This window comes from Maylandia zebra, linkage group LG20, assembly GCF_041146795.1.
Source record: "Maylandia zebra isolate NMK-2024a linkage group LG20, Mzebra_GT3a, whole genome shotgun sequence".
In the NCBI taxonomy this organism is placed as follows: domain Eukaryota; kingdom Metazoa; phylum Chordata; class Actinopteri; order Cichliformes; family Cichlidae; genus Maylandia; species Maylandia zebra.
The window spans coordinates 11846776-11864925 of NC_135186.1; the positions used below are offsets into that span (position 1 = coordinate 11846776).

The 18150-nt window shown below is 40.9% G+C and overlaps 2 protein-coding genes across 3 annotated transcripts; one reads left to right on the plus strand and one right to left on the minus strand.

Moving 5' to 3' along the window:
- Positions 1-7210, plus strand: bcas2 (BCAS2 pre-mRNA processing factor). Its single transcript, XM_024806478.2, has 7 exons — positions 1-218; positions 3406-3498; positions 3593-3663; positions 6001-6162; positions 6258-6308; positions 6400-6480; positions 6568-7210. The coding sequence occupies exons 1-7, from the start codon at positions 126-128 to the stop codon at positions 6692-6694; spliced, it is 678 nt and encodes a 225-aa protein (XP_024662246.2). The 5' UTR covers positions 1-125; the 3' UTR covers positions 6695-7210.
- A 571-nt stretch (positions 7211-7781) lies between these two features.
- On the minus strand, positions 7782-14113 carry otud3 (OTU deubiquitinase 3). 2 transcript variants are annotated; one of them, XM_004575404.3, is made up of 8 exons: positions 13986-14113; positions 12660-12965; positions 11946-12094; positions 10304-10416; positions 10069-10191; positions 9797-9929; positions 9394-9581; positions 7782-9178 (listed from the first exon to the last, which is right to left on the minus strand). In XM_004575404.3, exons 2-8 carry the CDS (start codon positions 12863-12865, stop codon positions 9014-9016), a joined length of 1077 nt encoding a protein of 358 aa, XP_004575461.1. In that variant the 5' UTR covers positions 12866-12965; positions 13986-14113; the 3' UTR covers positions 7782-9013. The 2 variants fall into 2 exon arrangements, with proteins under 2 accessions (XP_004575461.1, XP_004575462.1); XM_004575405.3 differs by having other exon boundaries at positions 12660-12913; positions 13986-14107.
- Between the last annotated feature and the right edge of the window lie 4037 nt (positions 14114-18150).

Here is an 18150-nt window from a genome sequence, read left to right on the forward strand (position 1 = left end):
CGCTAAAGTGCCAATTCGAAGAAGACGCGAAATTAAAGAAGAAGAAAGGGGACACTTGGATTTTGAGTTTATTTAGCAGAAAGCGAGACAGTTCAACAACTGAACGATATATAGACTGATTAAAAATGGCCGGGACGGCTTCAGTAGCTGGAGAAGTGTTTGTAGATGCTCTGCCGTATTTCGACCAAGGTTACGATGCGGCAGGTGTGAGAGAAGCGGTGAGTAAGCGGGCAGTTCGAACACAGCGTGTTAGCTAACCATGCTACATGGCACACTGCAATGTTTCAGCGGACACTGTAAGTTTGATATCTGAAGCTGGTTCATTTGCTCTGTTAACCAGACTCGTGTCAGGACAGTGTCTTTATTATATAGATTAAATGAAGTCTTGAAAAACCCATTTTTTATATATTTTATGTTATAAAAAAGCGAAATAGATGTGTCGATTAATTGAATAGTTTTTCCCTTTTCCCATTTTTAAGAATCGGTTCTTGACAGCCACCCTTCGACTGAGATAATTTCTCATGAAGTGAACAGTAGATTGGTCAAGTGATGGCCCAGATGTATCTCTCAGGTCCGGTGTCAGGTCTTTGCTATATTTTTCTAATTTCTTAAAGACATGACTTTCAGACTCACTAGATAGTTCTTAGGTCTGCCACTTCTTGTTTTGTTCAATTTCTTCAAATTTCAGAACAGGCAGAGAAATACCAAATCTCCATTTAACAGCTCTTTGGCAATCAACTTGTTGACCCAAAACAATATTTTATGAATTCCTTCGGGGTTTTTCTTTTAATTTCTTTTTATTTTGTAGATTTAACAAAAGAAATGGGGGAAAAAATTAGATGTTATCGTAAGAGGCTGCTGGTGACAAAGTATTTAAACATACAATTTAAGTTGGGTTTTCTCACTGAAAACAAGTGAGAAAGCAGCCCGTGTCCAAAGAAAACTTTTGAAGGATCTTCACAAAGCCTAATATATATTGGTGTCAGTGTTTTCAATAATTTCTTCGTGGTCACTACTAAACACTTCCCTGATCAAGACATTTCCCCTGGATCCTCCATTGGCTCTCATCACATCTAAGGTGCACAGATTACTGCTGTTTGTGTCATGCAGCTCTACAGGGAGTGCAGAATTATTAGGCAAGTTGTATTTTTGAGGAATAATTTTATTATTGAACAACAACCATGTTCTCAATGAACCCAAAAAACTCATTAATATCAAAGCTGAATGTTTTTGGAAGTAGTTTTTAGTTTGGTTTTAGTTTTAGCTATTTTAGGGGATATCTGTGTGTGCAGGTGACTATTACTGTGCATAATTATTAGGCAACTTAACAAAAAACAAATATATACCCATTTCAATTATTTATTTTTACCAGTGAAACCAATATAACATCTCCACATTCACAAATATACATTTCTGACATTCAAAAACAAAACAAAAACAAATCAGCAACCAATATAGCCACCTTTCTTTGCAAGGACACTCAAAAGCCTGCCATCCATGGATTCTGTCAGTGTTTTGATCTGTTCACCATCAACATTGCGTGCAGCAGCAACCACAGCCTCCCAGACACTGTTCAGAGAGGTGTACTGTTTTCCCTCCTTGTAAATCTCCCATTTGATGATGGACCACAGGTTCTCAATGGGGTTCAGATCAGGTGAACAAGGAGGCCATGTCATTAGTTTTTCTTCTTTTATACCCTTTCTTGCCAGCCACGCTGTGGAGTACTTGGACGCGTGTAATGGAGCATTGTCCTGCATGAAAATCATGTTTTTCTTGAAGGATGCAGACTTCTTCCTGTACCACTGCTTGAAGAAGGTGTCTTCCAGAAACTGGCAGTAGGACTGGGAGTTGAGCTTGACTCCATCCTCAACCCGAAAAGGCCCCACAAGCTCATCTTTGATGATACCAGCCCAAACCAGTACTCCACCTCCACCTTGCTGGCGTCTGAGTCGGACTGGAGCTCTCTGCCCTTTACCAATCCAGCCACGGGCCCATCCATCTGGCCCATCAAGACTCACTCTCATTTCATCAGTCCATAAAACCTTGGAAAAATCAGTCTTGAGATATTTCTTGGCCCCATCTTGACGTTTCAGCTTGTGTGTCTTGTTCAGTGGTGGTCGTCTTTCAGCCTTTCTTACCTTGGCCATGTCTCTGAGTATTGCACACCTTGTGCTTTTGGGCACTCCAGTGATGTTGCAGCTCTGAAATATGGCCAAACTGGTGGCAAGTGGCATCTTGGCAGCTGCACGCTTGACTTTTCTCAGTTCATGGGCAGTTATTTTGCACCTTGGTTTTTCCACACGCTCCTTGACTATTTTGAATGAAACGCTTGATTGTTCAATTTTGAGACTGCTGCATCCCTCTGCAAGATATCTCACTATTTTTGACTTTTCTGAGCCTGTCAAGTCCTTCTTTTGACCCATTTTGCCAAAGGAAAGGATGTTGCCTAATAATTATGCACACCTGATATAGGGTGTTGATGTCATTAGACCACACCCCTTCTCATTACAGACATGCACATCACCTAATATGCTTAATTGGTAGTAGGCTTTCGAGCCTATACAGCTTGGAGTAAGACAACATGCATGAAGAGGATGATGTGGACAAAATACTAATTTGCCTAATAATTCTGCACTCCCTGTACAGTCTGTAGTAAGAGCAGTGCCATAACAGGAGAGCTGACAACAGAAAAGCACTCTGACACTCCCACGGCATTGTGTGCAACACCATTTGGCAAAAAACAGTTACTCATTCAGCACTTAAAGATTTTTCTTAAATCTTACAAAAATATGAAGGTATCTATCTATTGCATATGTTTGGATTTGATTCTCTTAGTATGTGAGCAGTATTTAATGTTTTCTTGATTTGCTGTAAGTCGGAGTCCATTAGACTAGTACAGTTTTACAGCAACATTTATCTTTCTTCTCATATTTTTCTCAACTTGCAGCTCAATGACTCAATGACTGTACTTGTCCAGTCATTGATCTCCTTCATGCTCAAGAATAAGATTGCATCTGTCTTTAGATCAACAAGACAAACATTTGGATAACACTCAAAAGGGACATCAAATCCTGTACATATTGTTGCAGTAGAATATTTGAATATGGCAGCAATGGGAATGTTTGATTTTCCACTAGTCTGTTATCAGAAGTTATGTTCTCTAAGGGTCTGATTCATTTTTCCATGTGTATGAAAAAAAGAGAAGTGTACCTTTTAACCAATAAGTATTACCCCACAGTTTCAAAACTGATGAATTCCTAATTAAAAGGCTACACCTCAAAGAGTTTCAGTTGTCGAATAACAAGAAGTGAATTGTGCAACTCTAATGCAATTCATTTCAAGTGAATTTCCCAGTGGCTGCAAAATATTCCCCGTGCCAAACACGAATCGTGTTTCTTCCTTCAGGCAGCAGCGTTGGTCGAAGAAGAGACCAGAAGATACCGACCTACAAAAAACTACCTGAGTTACCTGCCTACTCCTGATTTCTCTGCTTTTGAGGTGATGAACTCATCAGAAGTTTAAAACCTTCTTAGTGGTTTCAGCTGCTGACAAGGAAATAATGGTGCTTCTTCTTTGTTCTCACCCCCTTCAGACAGAAATAATGAGGAATGAATTTGAGCGGTTGGCAGCTCGGCAGCCGATGGAACTCCTGAGTATGAAGAGGTAAATCCTGCCAGCTGTAAGAGCCTGATGGTAGCTTAGCTGCAAGTTGAGCTTTTTGCTTATTTGCCACAGAGGAAGAGAGATGCATTCATATAGTCAACCTACTACACTGCTTCTAAGTTCTTTCTAGGCTGTTCACCCATTCACTGATTTACACTGTAAAGTTGTGTTTTTAATGCAGTGTAGTCTCGGGGCCCAAAGATCACAACCATTCATTTAAAGTTTGTCAAGGATGATGCAAAATATGGTCCTTAAATTGTTGATCTGCTGTTGTGCAGTCCTGTGAGTTTTTGTCCAAAGCTTCAGCTGTTGGTCACATTTGACTTAAGAATATTTTCGTATACAGAGGGTTCATGGTCAACTCAGTGACTGCAAGCTGCCCAGGCCCTGTGGCTGCAAAACAAGCACAAATCCACCGTGCTTGATAGTTGATGTGAGGCACTTGTGCTGATGTGCTGTGTTTGGTTTTTCCTTTGTTACAGAAGTGTTTTGGTTTGTTCAAATGCAACTTTTTCTAATTTTACTGTCATAAACTTTAACATTTAACATGCTAATCTAGGATTGTAGCATCGTTTTAACAAACGGTCAAAACTTCAGCTCTTATAGAGGTGCTCACAGGTGCTGATGAGTAGTTACTAAATTACATTTGAGTGGCATGATACAGTCATAATTCATATGCAAGCATGATGGATGTACTTAGTTTTTCACAGGATTTCATAGATTCTTGTGAAAAAACTGTTTTTATACAACTTGACTTGCTTTTCCAGTAGTAGCTGTATCCCTCCCCTTCTTTAATTACACAACTGTTCAAGTCACATGCCGTATCATACATGATTCTGGCACCACATTAAAAGAAAAAGAAATTCAACATTTTATGTAGCACTTAAATGATTTCCACATTTTCAGACAGGTCGGTTAACTCAGCTTTTGTTGTTGTTGTTGTTTTTTTTTTTAATGTACGTTGTTGATAGTATTCCAAAATCTTTGGAAAACGGGGTAGTAACAGATGTGAGTGAAGTTGGCCCCCCACCTTCTTCAAATCCAGCAAAAGTGGTGTCACATGTTTGTGCTGGTTTGTGTTGCAAAAATGTTTGTTTGTGCCACTATCATTTCAAAGATATTAATAAAAGTTTCTAGAGGTCATCTAAGGTCAGGAGGTAGATGACTTCTTTGGTACAGTAATGATGGTGGAGGCTTCAATACATGTGGGAACGACAGCCTGACCCTAATGATGTGTTCAAGATGTCTGTGAAGACCTTTGTGAGTTCCACAGCATAGTCCGTCAGTGCTCGTCCAAGGATGTTATCAGGACCTGGAGCTTTGCTTGTATTGATTTTGGCAAGAGATCTCCACACACTGTCTGGGGATTGTATCACCACGGTCTGCAGAGTGGGCTTGTAGTCTGTGATGGTTTGTATTCCTTGTCACTGCCTCTGAGTTTCTCTGCTATCGCTGAAGCTTTGCAAAATCCTCCTGGATTACTGCCTTTTCATCTCTGATGCCACGTGACAGGTTTGCCCTTGCTGTTCTTAGGCTCACCTAATCCTCGGCTCTGAAGGCTGCATTTCTCAACCTTAGGAGCCTTGGACCTCACCTGTGAGCCATGGTTTCTGATTGGCCCGGACAGTGATAGCTCTGGTCTCTGTGACATCATCGATGCATTTTGGGATGTAGGCAATGACAGTTTCAGTATATTCCTGAAAGTCTGTGGTGTTGTCGTGTGTGGCAGCCTTTTTAAAGATCTCCCAGTCTCTGGTGGAAAAGCAGTCTTGCAGTGCCATCAATTTTGTCTGATTTGGGTAATGTGGGGGGGGCTGGTTGACCTTCTGGCCTTTAAATTTTCTTTAATATCTTTAAAATGATAGCGGCACAAACAAAAATTTTAGTAGCACAAACGTTTGATACCACTTTTGTTGGTTTTGAAGAAGGTGGGGGGGGCAACTTCACTCAGATGTAACTTAGTATTTTTCTGCTATTTTTTTTTATTTTTTATTTTTTGCCTTCATTTCTGTTTGTTTCACACGTTAAAGTTTAACCCTCTGCTGTAAAAGGCTGTTGGGGTATTATCATCACTAAGTTTGTTAATGCAATAACTAAAGAAAGAAAGCAACATAGCAGCTACAGACGCTATCATAGGTGCATCTACTAAAAATCTCATGAGTTCTCGGTGACCGCAACCTCAAGTTCAGAGGTCAAGTTTTCTGAAAACCTTGTGAGAGCGATAATTGAAGAACCCAGCGATGTAGGATTTTAAAGTTGATGCCATCGGCGTGTCTACTAGGCAGAGGAGTAGCACTGGTGATCACCAGTATTTTAATAAATGTTTTCCTCATTGAGGTATGAGTTGCCGGCGCCCTCATCAGGACAGAAGAATGACATTACAGCGTGGCAGGAGTGTGTGAACAACTCGATGGCCCAGCTGGAGCACCAGGCGGTCCGTATCGAGAACCTGGAGCTCATGTCGCATTATGGAACCAACGCATGGAAGGCCTACAACGAGTGCGTACAGTCTCCAGATCCAGTCTGCACAGTGTTGATGTCTGTGGGGAAATACTGCTAACACGTGTCGTGTTTGATTTTTTTTTTTTCTTCAGCAACTTGGCCTTCATGATCGAGATGGCACAAAAGGAACTTCACAAATTCAGGTGAGTTCATTGCCTCAAACCTTTTGCTCCAAAACACGGTGTTTAATGTGTTTTAATATTTATCTGTTGGTGTGTTTGTTCTGCCACACAGGAAGCAAATTCAGGATTTGAACTGGCAGCGTAAGAATGATCAGTTGGCAGCAGGAGCCAAACTCAGAGAGCTGGAGTCTAAGTATGTTGTTGGAAGAGTTTACGTTTGTATCATTGACGCACAGAAGTTTTCCGTCTGTTTTAACATCTGTATTTGTGCCCTCAACAGCTGGGTGTCACTCGTCAGTAAGAACTATGAGATCGAGCGGGCAATCGTTCAGCTGGAAAACGAAGTCGCTCAACTCCGGCAACAGCAGGGAGACGAAAACAAGGAGAACATCCGACAGGACTTTTAGGAGCTACTGATCCCGCGGTCGGATTCCATCTTGGCTTGTGAGGCTAACAGGACTAAGAAGCAACCTTAGGACTGAAGTTTTTTTGCCGCGTTCCAAATGCGCCCATGAATCTCAATTTGCAGCACACAGTTTACCACTGTACACCTTATTCCAGTGTAAAAACACGACACAATACATCATCTTTTCACAAACGGAAAGTCGAACACAATAAAACGGCTTTTGTTGCCTCACGTGGTTTGGTAGGACAGGCAGATGAAATATCACATGTGACATTATTTAGTCTGTTGGCTGTAAATGCTAATGATATTATAGCATTAGCGTTTAGTGTTTTGTCACATGAGCTCATTTCGGAAGTTTACATCGACCTGATTCTTCAAGCTCTCTTCCAGCTCAACAGTGTGTTTGGAAAAATGTACATAGTTTGTTGTTTGAAGCCAGACTCATCTTTATGAGCTCCAGCATGACTTCAATTAATGTAATTTTTTAAAGCGGTTTTAATAAATTGAACTTTTCTTATATTGTAGTGTGAATTTGATTGAACTCTTAATATTTCCCTTTCTTTTTTAAACTTGGTCTGATATCCATTATATTTTATTCTAATTTAAAATCATAAAACACACCAGTTTCTTCTTTCCTGTGAGGCACAGCAGCCTTGGTTAGCTATATCTTCCTACAAGGGGGCCTTGGTGTGCTCTTTTACACAATACTCTTACAGTTCAGTCTTTCAGTTCATGTACTGTTCAGCTGAAGCTAGTAGCTTTAGCACTTCTCCTGTTAAATCAGCTTCCATCTGATTGGCTGCCGCTCACAAACAGAAGAACATCAGGTGAGTTGAGCTGTCTGCCTCAGATGACAATTTTAAGGGGATCTCCACTCACCAATATCACACAGGTAATAGAAAAAAGCTGAAACAGAAACAAATGCAGTCTAAATCTGACCTTTAGGCTCTCAGGGAATACTTGAGTTCATGACAGGAAGTAATTTAATAGCTTCCCTTTTTAAACAGTCAGTGTACACAAGGTTGAAGGAATATTAAACATGAGATTAGGCTAGTTAGTATCCATAATAACATATCAACACGTGCATGTCCCTGTATACTAGACTCGTTTATTGGCAGCAGCTTTACTGAGTGCAAGATCATTTATTACACCTAAGTGCACAAATATCCGGTGACAGACTGTTGTTGGCTAACTAAATTACAGCACTATGCACAAATTAGTGGGATCCTTGACAGTGACACGGGGTGGGAAAATGTCAAGAAACCAAATTAAATACAGGAATTCTGCATTTTCTTTATAATATCGAGAAGCTTCTGTAAAGGCTTCACAGTGTAGTGGTTTACACATTTTGTTAAGAAGCAAACAATCTTCAGTATGCTTCTTGGAGGAGAGACAAATGTTGAGGCGTCCCTCAGGAAGATATTGGACCCCCTGTGTCCTCTGATGCACCCGTGTGAGGGTTACACAAAGTAAAGAGAAAAACTACGCTTGTAGTAAAAAGCTCAGAGTAGAAAGGTGATGTATAAGTGCAGCACATTTTCTACCCGCTGTGGTGAATAAGGGAGCAGCTGTCAGCATCCTTCCTTTGTCTGTTAAAATGATGTAATCATTTCTCTTAATGCCATATTAATTTAAAAAAAAAAAAAAAGAAATTCAATACTACCTTTAAACACATTACTTAATGAAAATGTCAGGAACTTACTTTGACTCATAAACCTTTAATTTAAACAGCTCGTCACCCTGGATAGTACATAGCGTACTACTGGGTTCACAAAGGAATAAAAAAAAGGTAAATCTGATTTATTATTATTTATTGCCACGTTCCTCACACACACACTGTGTATAACAATCCTTTCGTCTGCCCCACCCCCCCAATACTGAATTTATTCTTCGATCACAGACAGAACGAACATCAGAATAAATTCAAGTCTGTGGCAAATCAAAAAGCCTGGCTGTGCAAGATTGTCTGTAGTCATGAAAAGCCCGATGTCCAGCATAGAAAGGAGCTAGATAACGTAGTGCTTAAACCACATATGAGCAGCTTCTACATACACCAACACCTGGAATGGATGGAACTAAAGAAAAATCCCAACAGAAATACTGATACTCATGCGTTTTCGCTTGTCTCTTACAACATTCGCCCATCTCTCACACACACACACACCAGTTTGCAGGCACCGTTAAACTCTTTGCAAAGATGCTAGAGGGTTCTCCTTAGGAAAAGTTATCCAATGTGACTGAAATTTTGACTATGTGCAAAACTTTGTGGACAGCCACCGGTAGCAAGAGTAGCAGAAGGTATTTTTGGCCATGCTCCAGTCTATATGCTGAGAGTGTTCAGAGCTGGTACTAAAGTAACAGCGTCTGGCAGGTTTTGGTTCTGGTCCTGGCTTCCTTTACTCTGGAGGAACTTCTGTCGATGCCGCTCCTCCTGACGCTTCTTTTTCTCGAGCCGCTGCTGATCTTTCCTCTGCTTGTTGGAGACCTAGGGGTGAGCGAAAAAAAAAGAAAAAGTCAGTTATCCTCATTGAGTAAAGTTTAAAACTGCTAAAGCATGACCAATGCTGCAAAAAGATATTTCACAAGTTAGGAACACCAATGTGAATCAATTTCATGTATAATGTGAAGTATAAAATATTGATTTAGCTAGACAGGCTCCTTTATAATGCAAATAATTAGCAGGAAATTTGTGTCCACAACCTTGGATTTTTGAACGTTGCTGCCCTCTGCTGTCTGGATGGGATCACTGCAGTGAGCGGCTGCAGCTCTGCAGGCTGAACAGGATCCAGAGGCACACTGGCCCTGGCAGGACTGGCCCACCGCAGAGCCAACAAGCCACTCGGCGTTGATTGTCGCTGCACTCAGTTGGAGTAAGTTTTCCTCATCACCTGAGGCAAAAAAGATATAAACATGCAAATACAATCAGATCTGTTTCTGTTAGTGTCATATTAAGAGTCTTAGTTCAATGCTGGGATGTTTATGTGATCAACACAACTAGCTGTGAAAAAAAATCCAAAGCATTCATGATTCTGATGATTATGTTGCTTTCCCTCACAGAAGTCTACTTGTTCCAACAGCTAATAATTTAAATGTAACTTCTAACCCTGGATCCCTCGATTCTTGATGGAGCTCAGGATCACGTTGTCCTCCTCTGACGCTGAAGGAGAAGACTTTTTGTGCCTGTCTCTCTGACCGTCCCCAAACTCACGCTGCTGTCCATGTGAATTCTGCATATTCTGGGAACAACAATGATAAGAAAAACATCAGAAAAAATCTAGTAGAAGACGGCTCATTGGGTGCAGTGTTGACATATAAAGACGCATGCTAGATGAGAGCTAACTGTTCTTTAAGTACTGGTCTGGTAGGACACCACACCTCTATGCGGAGCTGAGCAGGACTCTCAGAGTTGTCTCCTATCCGTCTCACGCTGTCATAATGGTCTCCATAGCGGTAGGCAATGTGCAGCTCTCGGCACACCTGCTTCTCTGAACCGTTGATCTGCAACAAAAACACAACATATAAACAGCGTGGTGTGCCACAGAGACATCATATAACAAATTATATTAGCGCACAAGATCAGGAGACATAATTTGAAAGTGTCTGCTCCTACCTCCCACAGTGGAGTGTTGAGCTGATGGATAACCACTTTCACCTGTTGACTGCGAGCAAACGCCACAATGGCATCGTTTCCAGCAAAAGTACCAGGCTGAGAAAGATTGGCCACTGCAAGGAAAAGAAGCACAGAGTTGTTACTGCCACAACTGCTCTCTTGAACTTTCAACACATGACTCTTAAAGTCTGTCTGTTAAAATGACTAAAGCTGTCCTATTGTATATATTACTATTTCCACATTTTTACACTAAAAAAAAAGTAAACTAAGAGATCGTATATTTATTTTGTGACACCCCGTCCCTCCCACAGGCCACTTACATACATCTGTCACTCAGAAGCAATAACCACCAGAGGTCACTGCAAAGTTTCTGGTCAAAACTGCATCCCACTGAACTCAGCTGTCTGTCTGTGCAACTATATTGCCAAAAATATTCCCTCACCTACTGAAATCATGGAATTCAGTTGTTTCAATCACTTCCATGGCCACAGGGTATAATATTCAAGCATGAAGACATGCAGACTGCTTTTACAAAGATTTGTGAAAGAATGGGTTGCTCTCAGGTACTCAGTAAATTTCAGTGTGGTACCGTGATAGGACCTGTGTAACAAGTCCAATCGTGAAATTTCCTCGCTACTAAATATTCCACAGTCGGCGGATGCTGAGGTGCATAGTGCACAGAGGTTGCCAATTTCCTGCAGAGTCAAGCACTACAGACCTCCAAACTTCATGTGGCCTTCAGATTAGCTCAAGAACCATGTGTAGAGCGCTTCATGGAATGGGCCTTCATGGCAGAGCAGCTGGATTCAAGCACAATACACAGTGTTGGATTAAGTGGTGTAAATTGAGCCATCACTGGACTGTGAAGCATTGGAAACAGTTCTCTGGAGTGACGAATCACACTTCTCCATCTGGAAATTTGGTGGATGAGTCTGGGTTTGGCAGTTACCATCAGAACGGTATTTGTCTGACTGCATTACGACAAGTGTAACGTTTGTTGGCGGGGGGGTTATGGTGTGGAGTTGTTTTTCAGAAGTTGGGCTTGGCTCTTTACTTACAGTGAAGGGAACTCTTAATGATTCAGCATACCAAGATATTTTGGACAAACTTTGTGGGAACAATTTGGGGATGTTCCATCGTGACTATATAACAATGCATAAAGCAAAGTGCACACAGACGTGGACCTTGCCATGTGTTTTCTTTCTTCCAAGTTTCTCTTCCAAGTTTGGGTTGAAAGAACTTGACTGGCCTGTACAGAGTCCTGATCTCAACTCAACAGAAAACCTCTGGGATGAATTAGAGTGGAGACTGTGAGCCAGGCCTTCTCGTCCAACATCAGTGTCTGACCTGACAAATGTACTTCTGGAAGAATGGTCAAAAACTGCCATAAACACTTCTAAACTCTTCCCAGAAGAGTTGAAGCTGTTACAGCTGTAAAGGATGTGCTGACACCATTTTAAACACTATGGATTAAGAGTGGGATGTCAGTCAAGTTTGTATAGGTGTGAAGGCAAATACTTTTAGCAATATAGCGTAGGTACCGTTATAGATTGTGGATTGCAAGTTAGAGTAAGTCTAGCTAATCACATTGTTTTCTTGGCATATGTAGCCAATGTTACCCGCTTGCTTGTTTTTTTCTTACAGTGCTGTGCAAAGGGAACGTCATCCTCAACAAAGGGCTCAAAGTCTTGTCGATGGGATGTCATATAATCAACAGTTTCCTGGCGAAGACGCAGGTGGCCCCGGGAGTGACCCTCTAACTGGTCGCCTAGAGCTCTGAACAGACAATTCCTAAAGAACAAAAGGAAATGACAAATGACTGCCTGTGGTTGAAGGGTTTAATATACAATCTTTACCAAAATGAAGTTAAAAGTTGTTCGAATTTTTAAATCAAAGAGAGCTGCTCAGCCTTATTTTTTTCCAAGCATTTTTGAGCCCTCATAACTGATTATGTAAAGGATAAAGACAGGGCATTTTTAGAACAGATTAAATACATTTAAGCTCTTTTAAAAACTGCATCCAAAAAAATTAAAAACAAATCCAGGTGCTCCGATCTAAAGCCAGAACTGTTTTTTAAGATATCACCATATGGGATGTGGTGGGCCAAGTTATAGGATATGAACAATCTCCTATTTACCTACATTGTGATACTAAGCCTCATTAACTAGACACGATTCCCTCTGAGTCAAAACTATTTTTAATACAGCAATAAGCTAATGCAACCTACAGACTCAACACTGGTGTTCACATGTTCACATAATAAGTTCACATAATATTTTGATCACTTTGAAATAAATGAGAAATCAGTTTAAGCAGGACCACACAGAGAGAGCAGGTCTGATATTCTGGCTCTTACCCATCTCCAGGGACTTCTCTCAGCTTGAGCCCCAGTGCTTGCAGCTGATTGGAGAAACTGACAAACTCTGCACCTTCATCGCCATCCTGAGGGCGGTTCTTGCGGTCTTTTGCGATGGCCCGGCGCACTGCCCTTTCATCCCTCTTGCGCTCCAATTCACTCTTTTTATTGCTCCGCAAAGATTTGTGCGTCTGTTTCCTCGACATGTTGACTGCACTCGTGTCTGCAGGCCTACAACACCACAGTGCGTCTCCCTGTGGCAGCGAGCAGGCGCTTCATGAAAGACTACCACACGTCTGTAACTTTCTTTTTTTAATGACAGAGAAATAGTAGATTTTTTAAATATTTCAACCAGACGGCATATTAGATCATTCTAGATTTTATATATATATATAGTTTCTTGAAGGACATTCAAAGCTCTTCTTTGGGGTTTGTGATCCCACACTGCTTCAATAATGTCCAGGTCTGGGCTCTGGGGAGGCCAGTCCATGATTAATAGTGTTCCCCTATGTGTTTTCCTATTGACGTATGCTTTTACAGTGCGGCAATATGTTTGGGACCAAAATCTATCGGTTCTGTTATGTGACTGACAAACTTTCAGACAGTCTGACTGTATGAAAGCAAAATAGAAAGAAATGAGGGGTGGCTCAAGACATTTTCACAGTAGTGTACCTTTACTTCAAAAAGGCAGCATAAACTTTTTATTTTCATTTCTTTAATATATATATATATATATATATATATATATCTGTCAGTATTATCTCAGGTAATTTATGACGTTTTGTGACTTTAATTCTGCCAAATAATATTTTGTTTTTTCTTGAAAATTAACAATTCCAATTTCGAAACTTTCTGGATTTTTCTTTGAAGGATATCCCCTAACCCGGCTTTGTATTTTTTTTTAATTTTATATAATTGTTTATTTTTCTTGGCCTGTAAACATAAGCCGTGATACACTTTAGAGAAAACGCACCACGTCTAAAACGTGGTGCGTTTTAGATATAAACGTCCAATAGTTTTTTTTTACTTCCTTTGTTTGTACTGAAGCTAAATCATTTTACTTTGCTTTCTTAAATGTAGCCAATTAGTCAGCAGTATGGAAGCTAACTAATAAACACTTAGAAACTTAAGTGGGTACGGAGTCACTCGCTATCTACTTAGCTCAAACGAAGCGTTTTCGGCAACAGCTTAGCTGTTAGCTAGCATTAGCGGCTAGGTGCAGAGTACTCAACAGCTGGAGAGATTACATAACAAATCACCTCTTGTCTTTATCACTACATCATGACACACCGAGTAACTTAACATAGTTGACGTGCTGACACTTACCTTTAAAAAAACTCTGATTGACGAGATAACCAGTTTTTGTTTTTATTATGTTCTAGCTCAGAATAGGAAAGTTGTGATTGTCCGTTTTTGTTTACAACTGAGGTTCCGCGTACGTATATCCGTGTACGTCAAAACGTACGGAAGGAGAAATGGGCCAAACCGTAAATGCGATTAAAAAGGCTTGCAGTAGCAGCAAATTTTCTTCATTTAAACAAAGTAAACAAACAACAAGGAAAAAAAATGACAAGACTCCAGTATATATCTCTCTTTCTTTCTATCTATCTCGTGGTCTTTAAATTCACCACCTTCCGCCTTCTTAATGTCTTCTAAGGCTACTCACAACCTACTCATTTTAATGACTCCATGCAGTTGATGAATATAAGGCGGAGTGGGCTGAAAAGTAATAAACAGGATGTTTGCAACGTTAAGAAAAACAACATCAACAAAAACAGACACAGATAAAGAAAATAATCTCAAGAGATAAAACTGCATAAAACTTTTTTTATTTCCAAAAAACGAGACAAGAAAAAACATAAAGGAGCCATACGGCTCTGTGTGTGTGGGGGTTATCATGGGTAAGTGCTGGCATTGTGTGAACAGATGTAATGGCCTACAGGCTATCCGCGTGCTTGTACGTGTGCAGCACTCAGCGCCCGTTACCTGAGTGAAACATAGGAGCCGTCAGCCACGTTTGACTCAAAGGACAACAACTCTGTACTGTATGTGCACGAGCAGTGTGTGTGTGTGTGTGTGTGTGTGTGTGTGTGTGTGTGTGTGTGTGTGTGTGTGTGTGTGTGTGTGTCAGCAAGGCACATCATGTTTTATGATAAGAGTTTCTATTTTTGAGTTGATATCAGAACATCATGTGAAAAAAAGGCCATTTTTAGCTGACTTCACAATTTTACATTTATGACTAAGATAAGATAAGATAAGATAATCTTTATTAATTTGTTGGGTTAAGGCTGCCGACCTTTGCCAGCGCCATCTTACCCTTCGACCATACATACATTACAACATCACATGGGGAAGTCAGGTAGGAGAGGTATAACAATGGAAAATGCACAACATGAGGAAAGACGAGGAGAAAAAATAACTCCCCCCAGACTGAGCTCCAACAGGGAGATCAGTTTGAGAAAAGAAAGAAAAACACCTCAGCACATAGGACATGAATCAGCATATCTCACAACATAGAAGACATAAGCATCGAAGGGGTTTGGAGGGGGTGGGGGGTGAGTGTAGGTCTGTGTCAGTGTACATGCGTATGTGTGTGTGTGTTCCGTGTTCAACCGAGAGAAAGTGTCCCTTCACCCAGTTAAGCAAAAGTCAACAGTCTTCGGTCGACGCGGGTGGCCTTGAATGAGGAGGGAGAGAGTCACAACACAGTCTTGTTAGCTAAGGGAGAATTTGTTATTCCCGTCAGCTTTTGCCTTGAGCATCCAGCTGGCGCCAGGGGGGCCGCATGAGATGAAGATGGTAGCTGTTTTGGATGGTGCGAACAAACTGAATCCAATTTTACAGTTGGTCTAATGTCCATCACTGGTCACCAGGTCTCTCAATTCCCGTTGTTCTTCTTCAAGATCTTATCCATATAGCAGAGCCATGAGCTTCTCCAAGATCTTGTCCATATTGCGTTCAAAAACACAGTCTGAGTACTCACAGCCCTGCTCATCATCTATCATGTCGGCCAGACTTGTGGGATTTTGAACAGCTGTAGCCGCTTCTTGTTCTTCGATAAGCCATCATCATCATCATCGTTTATTTATATAGCACTTTAAAAACACACAAGGCTGACTAAAGTGCTGACCAACAGAAACATAATAGATACCATAAGAATAATAAATACGATAAAATAATAAACATAGCGAAAACAATAAAATACAAGTCAGTCAACCACTGAATCAAAAGCCAGTGAATAAAAATGCGTTTTCAATCCGGATTTAAAAACCATCACTGATGTCGATTGCCTAATGTGAAGAGGAAGATTATTCCAAAGCTTAGGAGCCATGATAGAGAACGCTCGGTCTCCTCTCAGTTTCAACCGTGATTTGGTGACTGAGAGCAACAGCTGCTCAGCTGACCGGAGCGAACGAGTGGGGACATAGGGCTTCAGCAAATCAGACAGATACGCAGGTGCCAGACCATTTAAAGATTTAAAAACCAATAAAAGAACTTTAAAATGAATCCTAAATTCAATTGGGCGCCAGTGCAGGGAGGCCAGAACCGGAGTAATGTGCTCAAATTTCCTTTTACCAGATAAAAAGCCAGGTCCGAGCCAGATAAAAAGCCAGGTCCGAGCCAGCTCCAATCAGCCAGAACTCTGTTATTGTGGTTCCGAATTGGTAGATGTCGTTCAATCTCCATCGTTGTATTAACAGACCTCTCTGCATTGAATCATATCTGTTATTAACCTCTGTCTCTCTTCCACAGCATGTCTTTTATCCTGTCTTCCTTCTCTCACCCCAACCGGTCGCAGCAGATGGCCGCCCCTCCCTGAGCCTGGTTCTGCCGGAGGTTTCTTCCTGTTAAAAGGGAGTTTTTCCTTCCCACTGTCGCCAAAGTGCTTGCTCATAGGGGGTCATATGATTGTTGGGTTTTTCTCTGTACCTATGAAGCGCCTTGAGGCGACTTTTGTTGTGATTTGGCGCTATATAAATAAAATTGAATTGAATTGAATTGAATCATCGAGAGTGTTGCCAGACACACGACGCAACCGAAAATCGAGTATCCAGCAGCAAACGTCTCCGCAGGACAATCAGGCTCTCCCAAGCCTAGGAGTTGTCGGTTTCGTTAAGGGACCAGTTGATCAAATCCACAATTCTTCTTTAGGTTTTTAGAGAACAAGTCTGGGAGACTCTCTTAGGGTTAGAGAATAAGCAAGACTATACAAAAGACATGAGAAGCCAAGCAGGAAAGATAAGGGAGAGGGAGAAGGAGAAAGTGTGACCGCCTCCACCAGGAGCCAAGAGAAGAAGTCTTTTAGAGAGCATACCATCTCTGTCAGCTTCACTGCCTTGCTCAAAGGCTTTTTTGACATGACATGGCTGTTTGTATAGATAACATCTGCAAACCATGGCTATGACCCACAAGCCACCACTTCTTCGTCTTTGTAGTTTGTTGAATTTAAACTTGATCACCACAGCATCCACTGGTACAAAATCGGGAGCTTTATTATATTATCATTATAGTTGTGTCCTTTTATTTTAATCCAGTTGAAGGTTGATTTACTTGTCTGACAATGGATGGGATGGCCACTTAAATATTTTTCAGTTTTAGTAAATTTGCATTCAGCTTCATGTTTGAAGCTGCACTCATAATCATGACCATTCAGGCTTCAAGTCCTTTTTTTTTTTTAAACAGTTAAATGTTTACATTACCCCCATTCTACCCCCTGTAGATTTTAATTAGAGCCTACTACACTGGTGCCCATCTTGGCTGCAGTTTCTTCACGAGGGGCGAGGTTGAAATGAAGTAACACTAGCAGGAGTGTGCCTGTGGGTGACAACAGCAGATGTTTTTAAAATCTGCTCCACCAGAGACAAAGGGTATGAGTACAGTGGTTAGTGATTATTTTCTTACAGTATTTGTATTTTAGATTTTATTTGGGCATGCATAGAAAATTGGAATACTGTACAACAGTTCAGTCTGTTTCACTACTTTATTTGGGATGATTGCTGTCCATGGTGCTGAAACAGCCACCCTTCCCTGGAGTGATTACTTGGTTTTTATGACACATTTTCCTGTCAGTTTGTTGTTTCTCTGGTACCTAGGTTGGCAATACAGACTATACTTGAGGGATACAGGAAATCTGGATATACATATTTGAGCTGCAGGCTGGGATATGACAGTTATATATTTCCTTTGATTTGATGGTTTGCATACTTGCAAGGTCCACCTCTCATTTCTGTATTCTATATAGCAACTTGAAACTTTTACCATGGAGACAATAAGAGCAGATGCTTTCAAATAATACATCAAACAGGATGTTTACTCAGTGAGCTCAATGAGCCATGGTACAGATGTCATGCCACACCAGAACTAGTCTTTGAAACCACTGGCCTTTATTATTTCCACCAGTAGAATATTATCACTATTTTGCAGAAGTTTCGACGTTTTCTGAATTTCCACACTTTCCACTGTAGCCTAAACAAGTAATCCAAATGACACC

Coding starts and splice junctions, on each gene's coding strand:
- bcas2 (XM_024806478.2), top strand. CDS start 126: ATGGCCGGGACGGCTTCAGTAGCTGGAGAAGTGTTTGTAGATGCTCTG. Junction 3,499..3,592: donor CTGATTTCTCTGCTTTTGAG/GTGATGAACTCA, acceptor CACCCCCTTCAG/ACAGAAATAATGAGGAATGA. Junction 3,664..6,000: donor GAACTCCTGAGTATGAAGAG/GTAAATCCTGCC, acceptor TTCCTCATTGAG/GTATGAGTTGCCGGCGCCCT.
- otud3 (XM_004575404.3), bottom strand. CDS start 12,865: ATGTCGAGGAAACAGACGCACAAATCTTTGCGGAGCAATAAAAAGAGT. Junction 10,192..10,303: donor TCAACACTCCACTGTGGGAG/GTAGGAGCAGAC, acceptor TTTTTGTTGCAG/ATCAACGGTTCAGAGAAGCA. Junction 9,582..9,796: donor CAAGAATCGAGGGATCCAGG/GTTAGAAGTTAC, acceptor TTTTTGCCTCAG/GTGATGAGGAAAACTTACTC.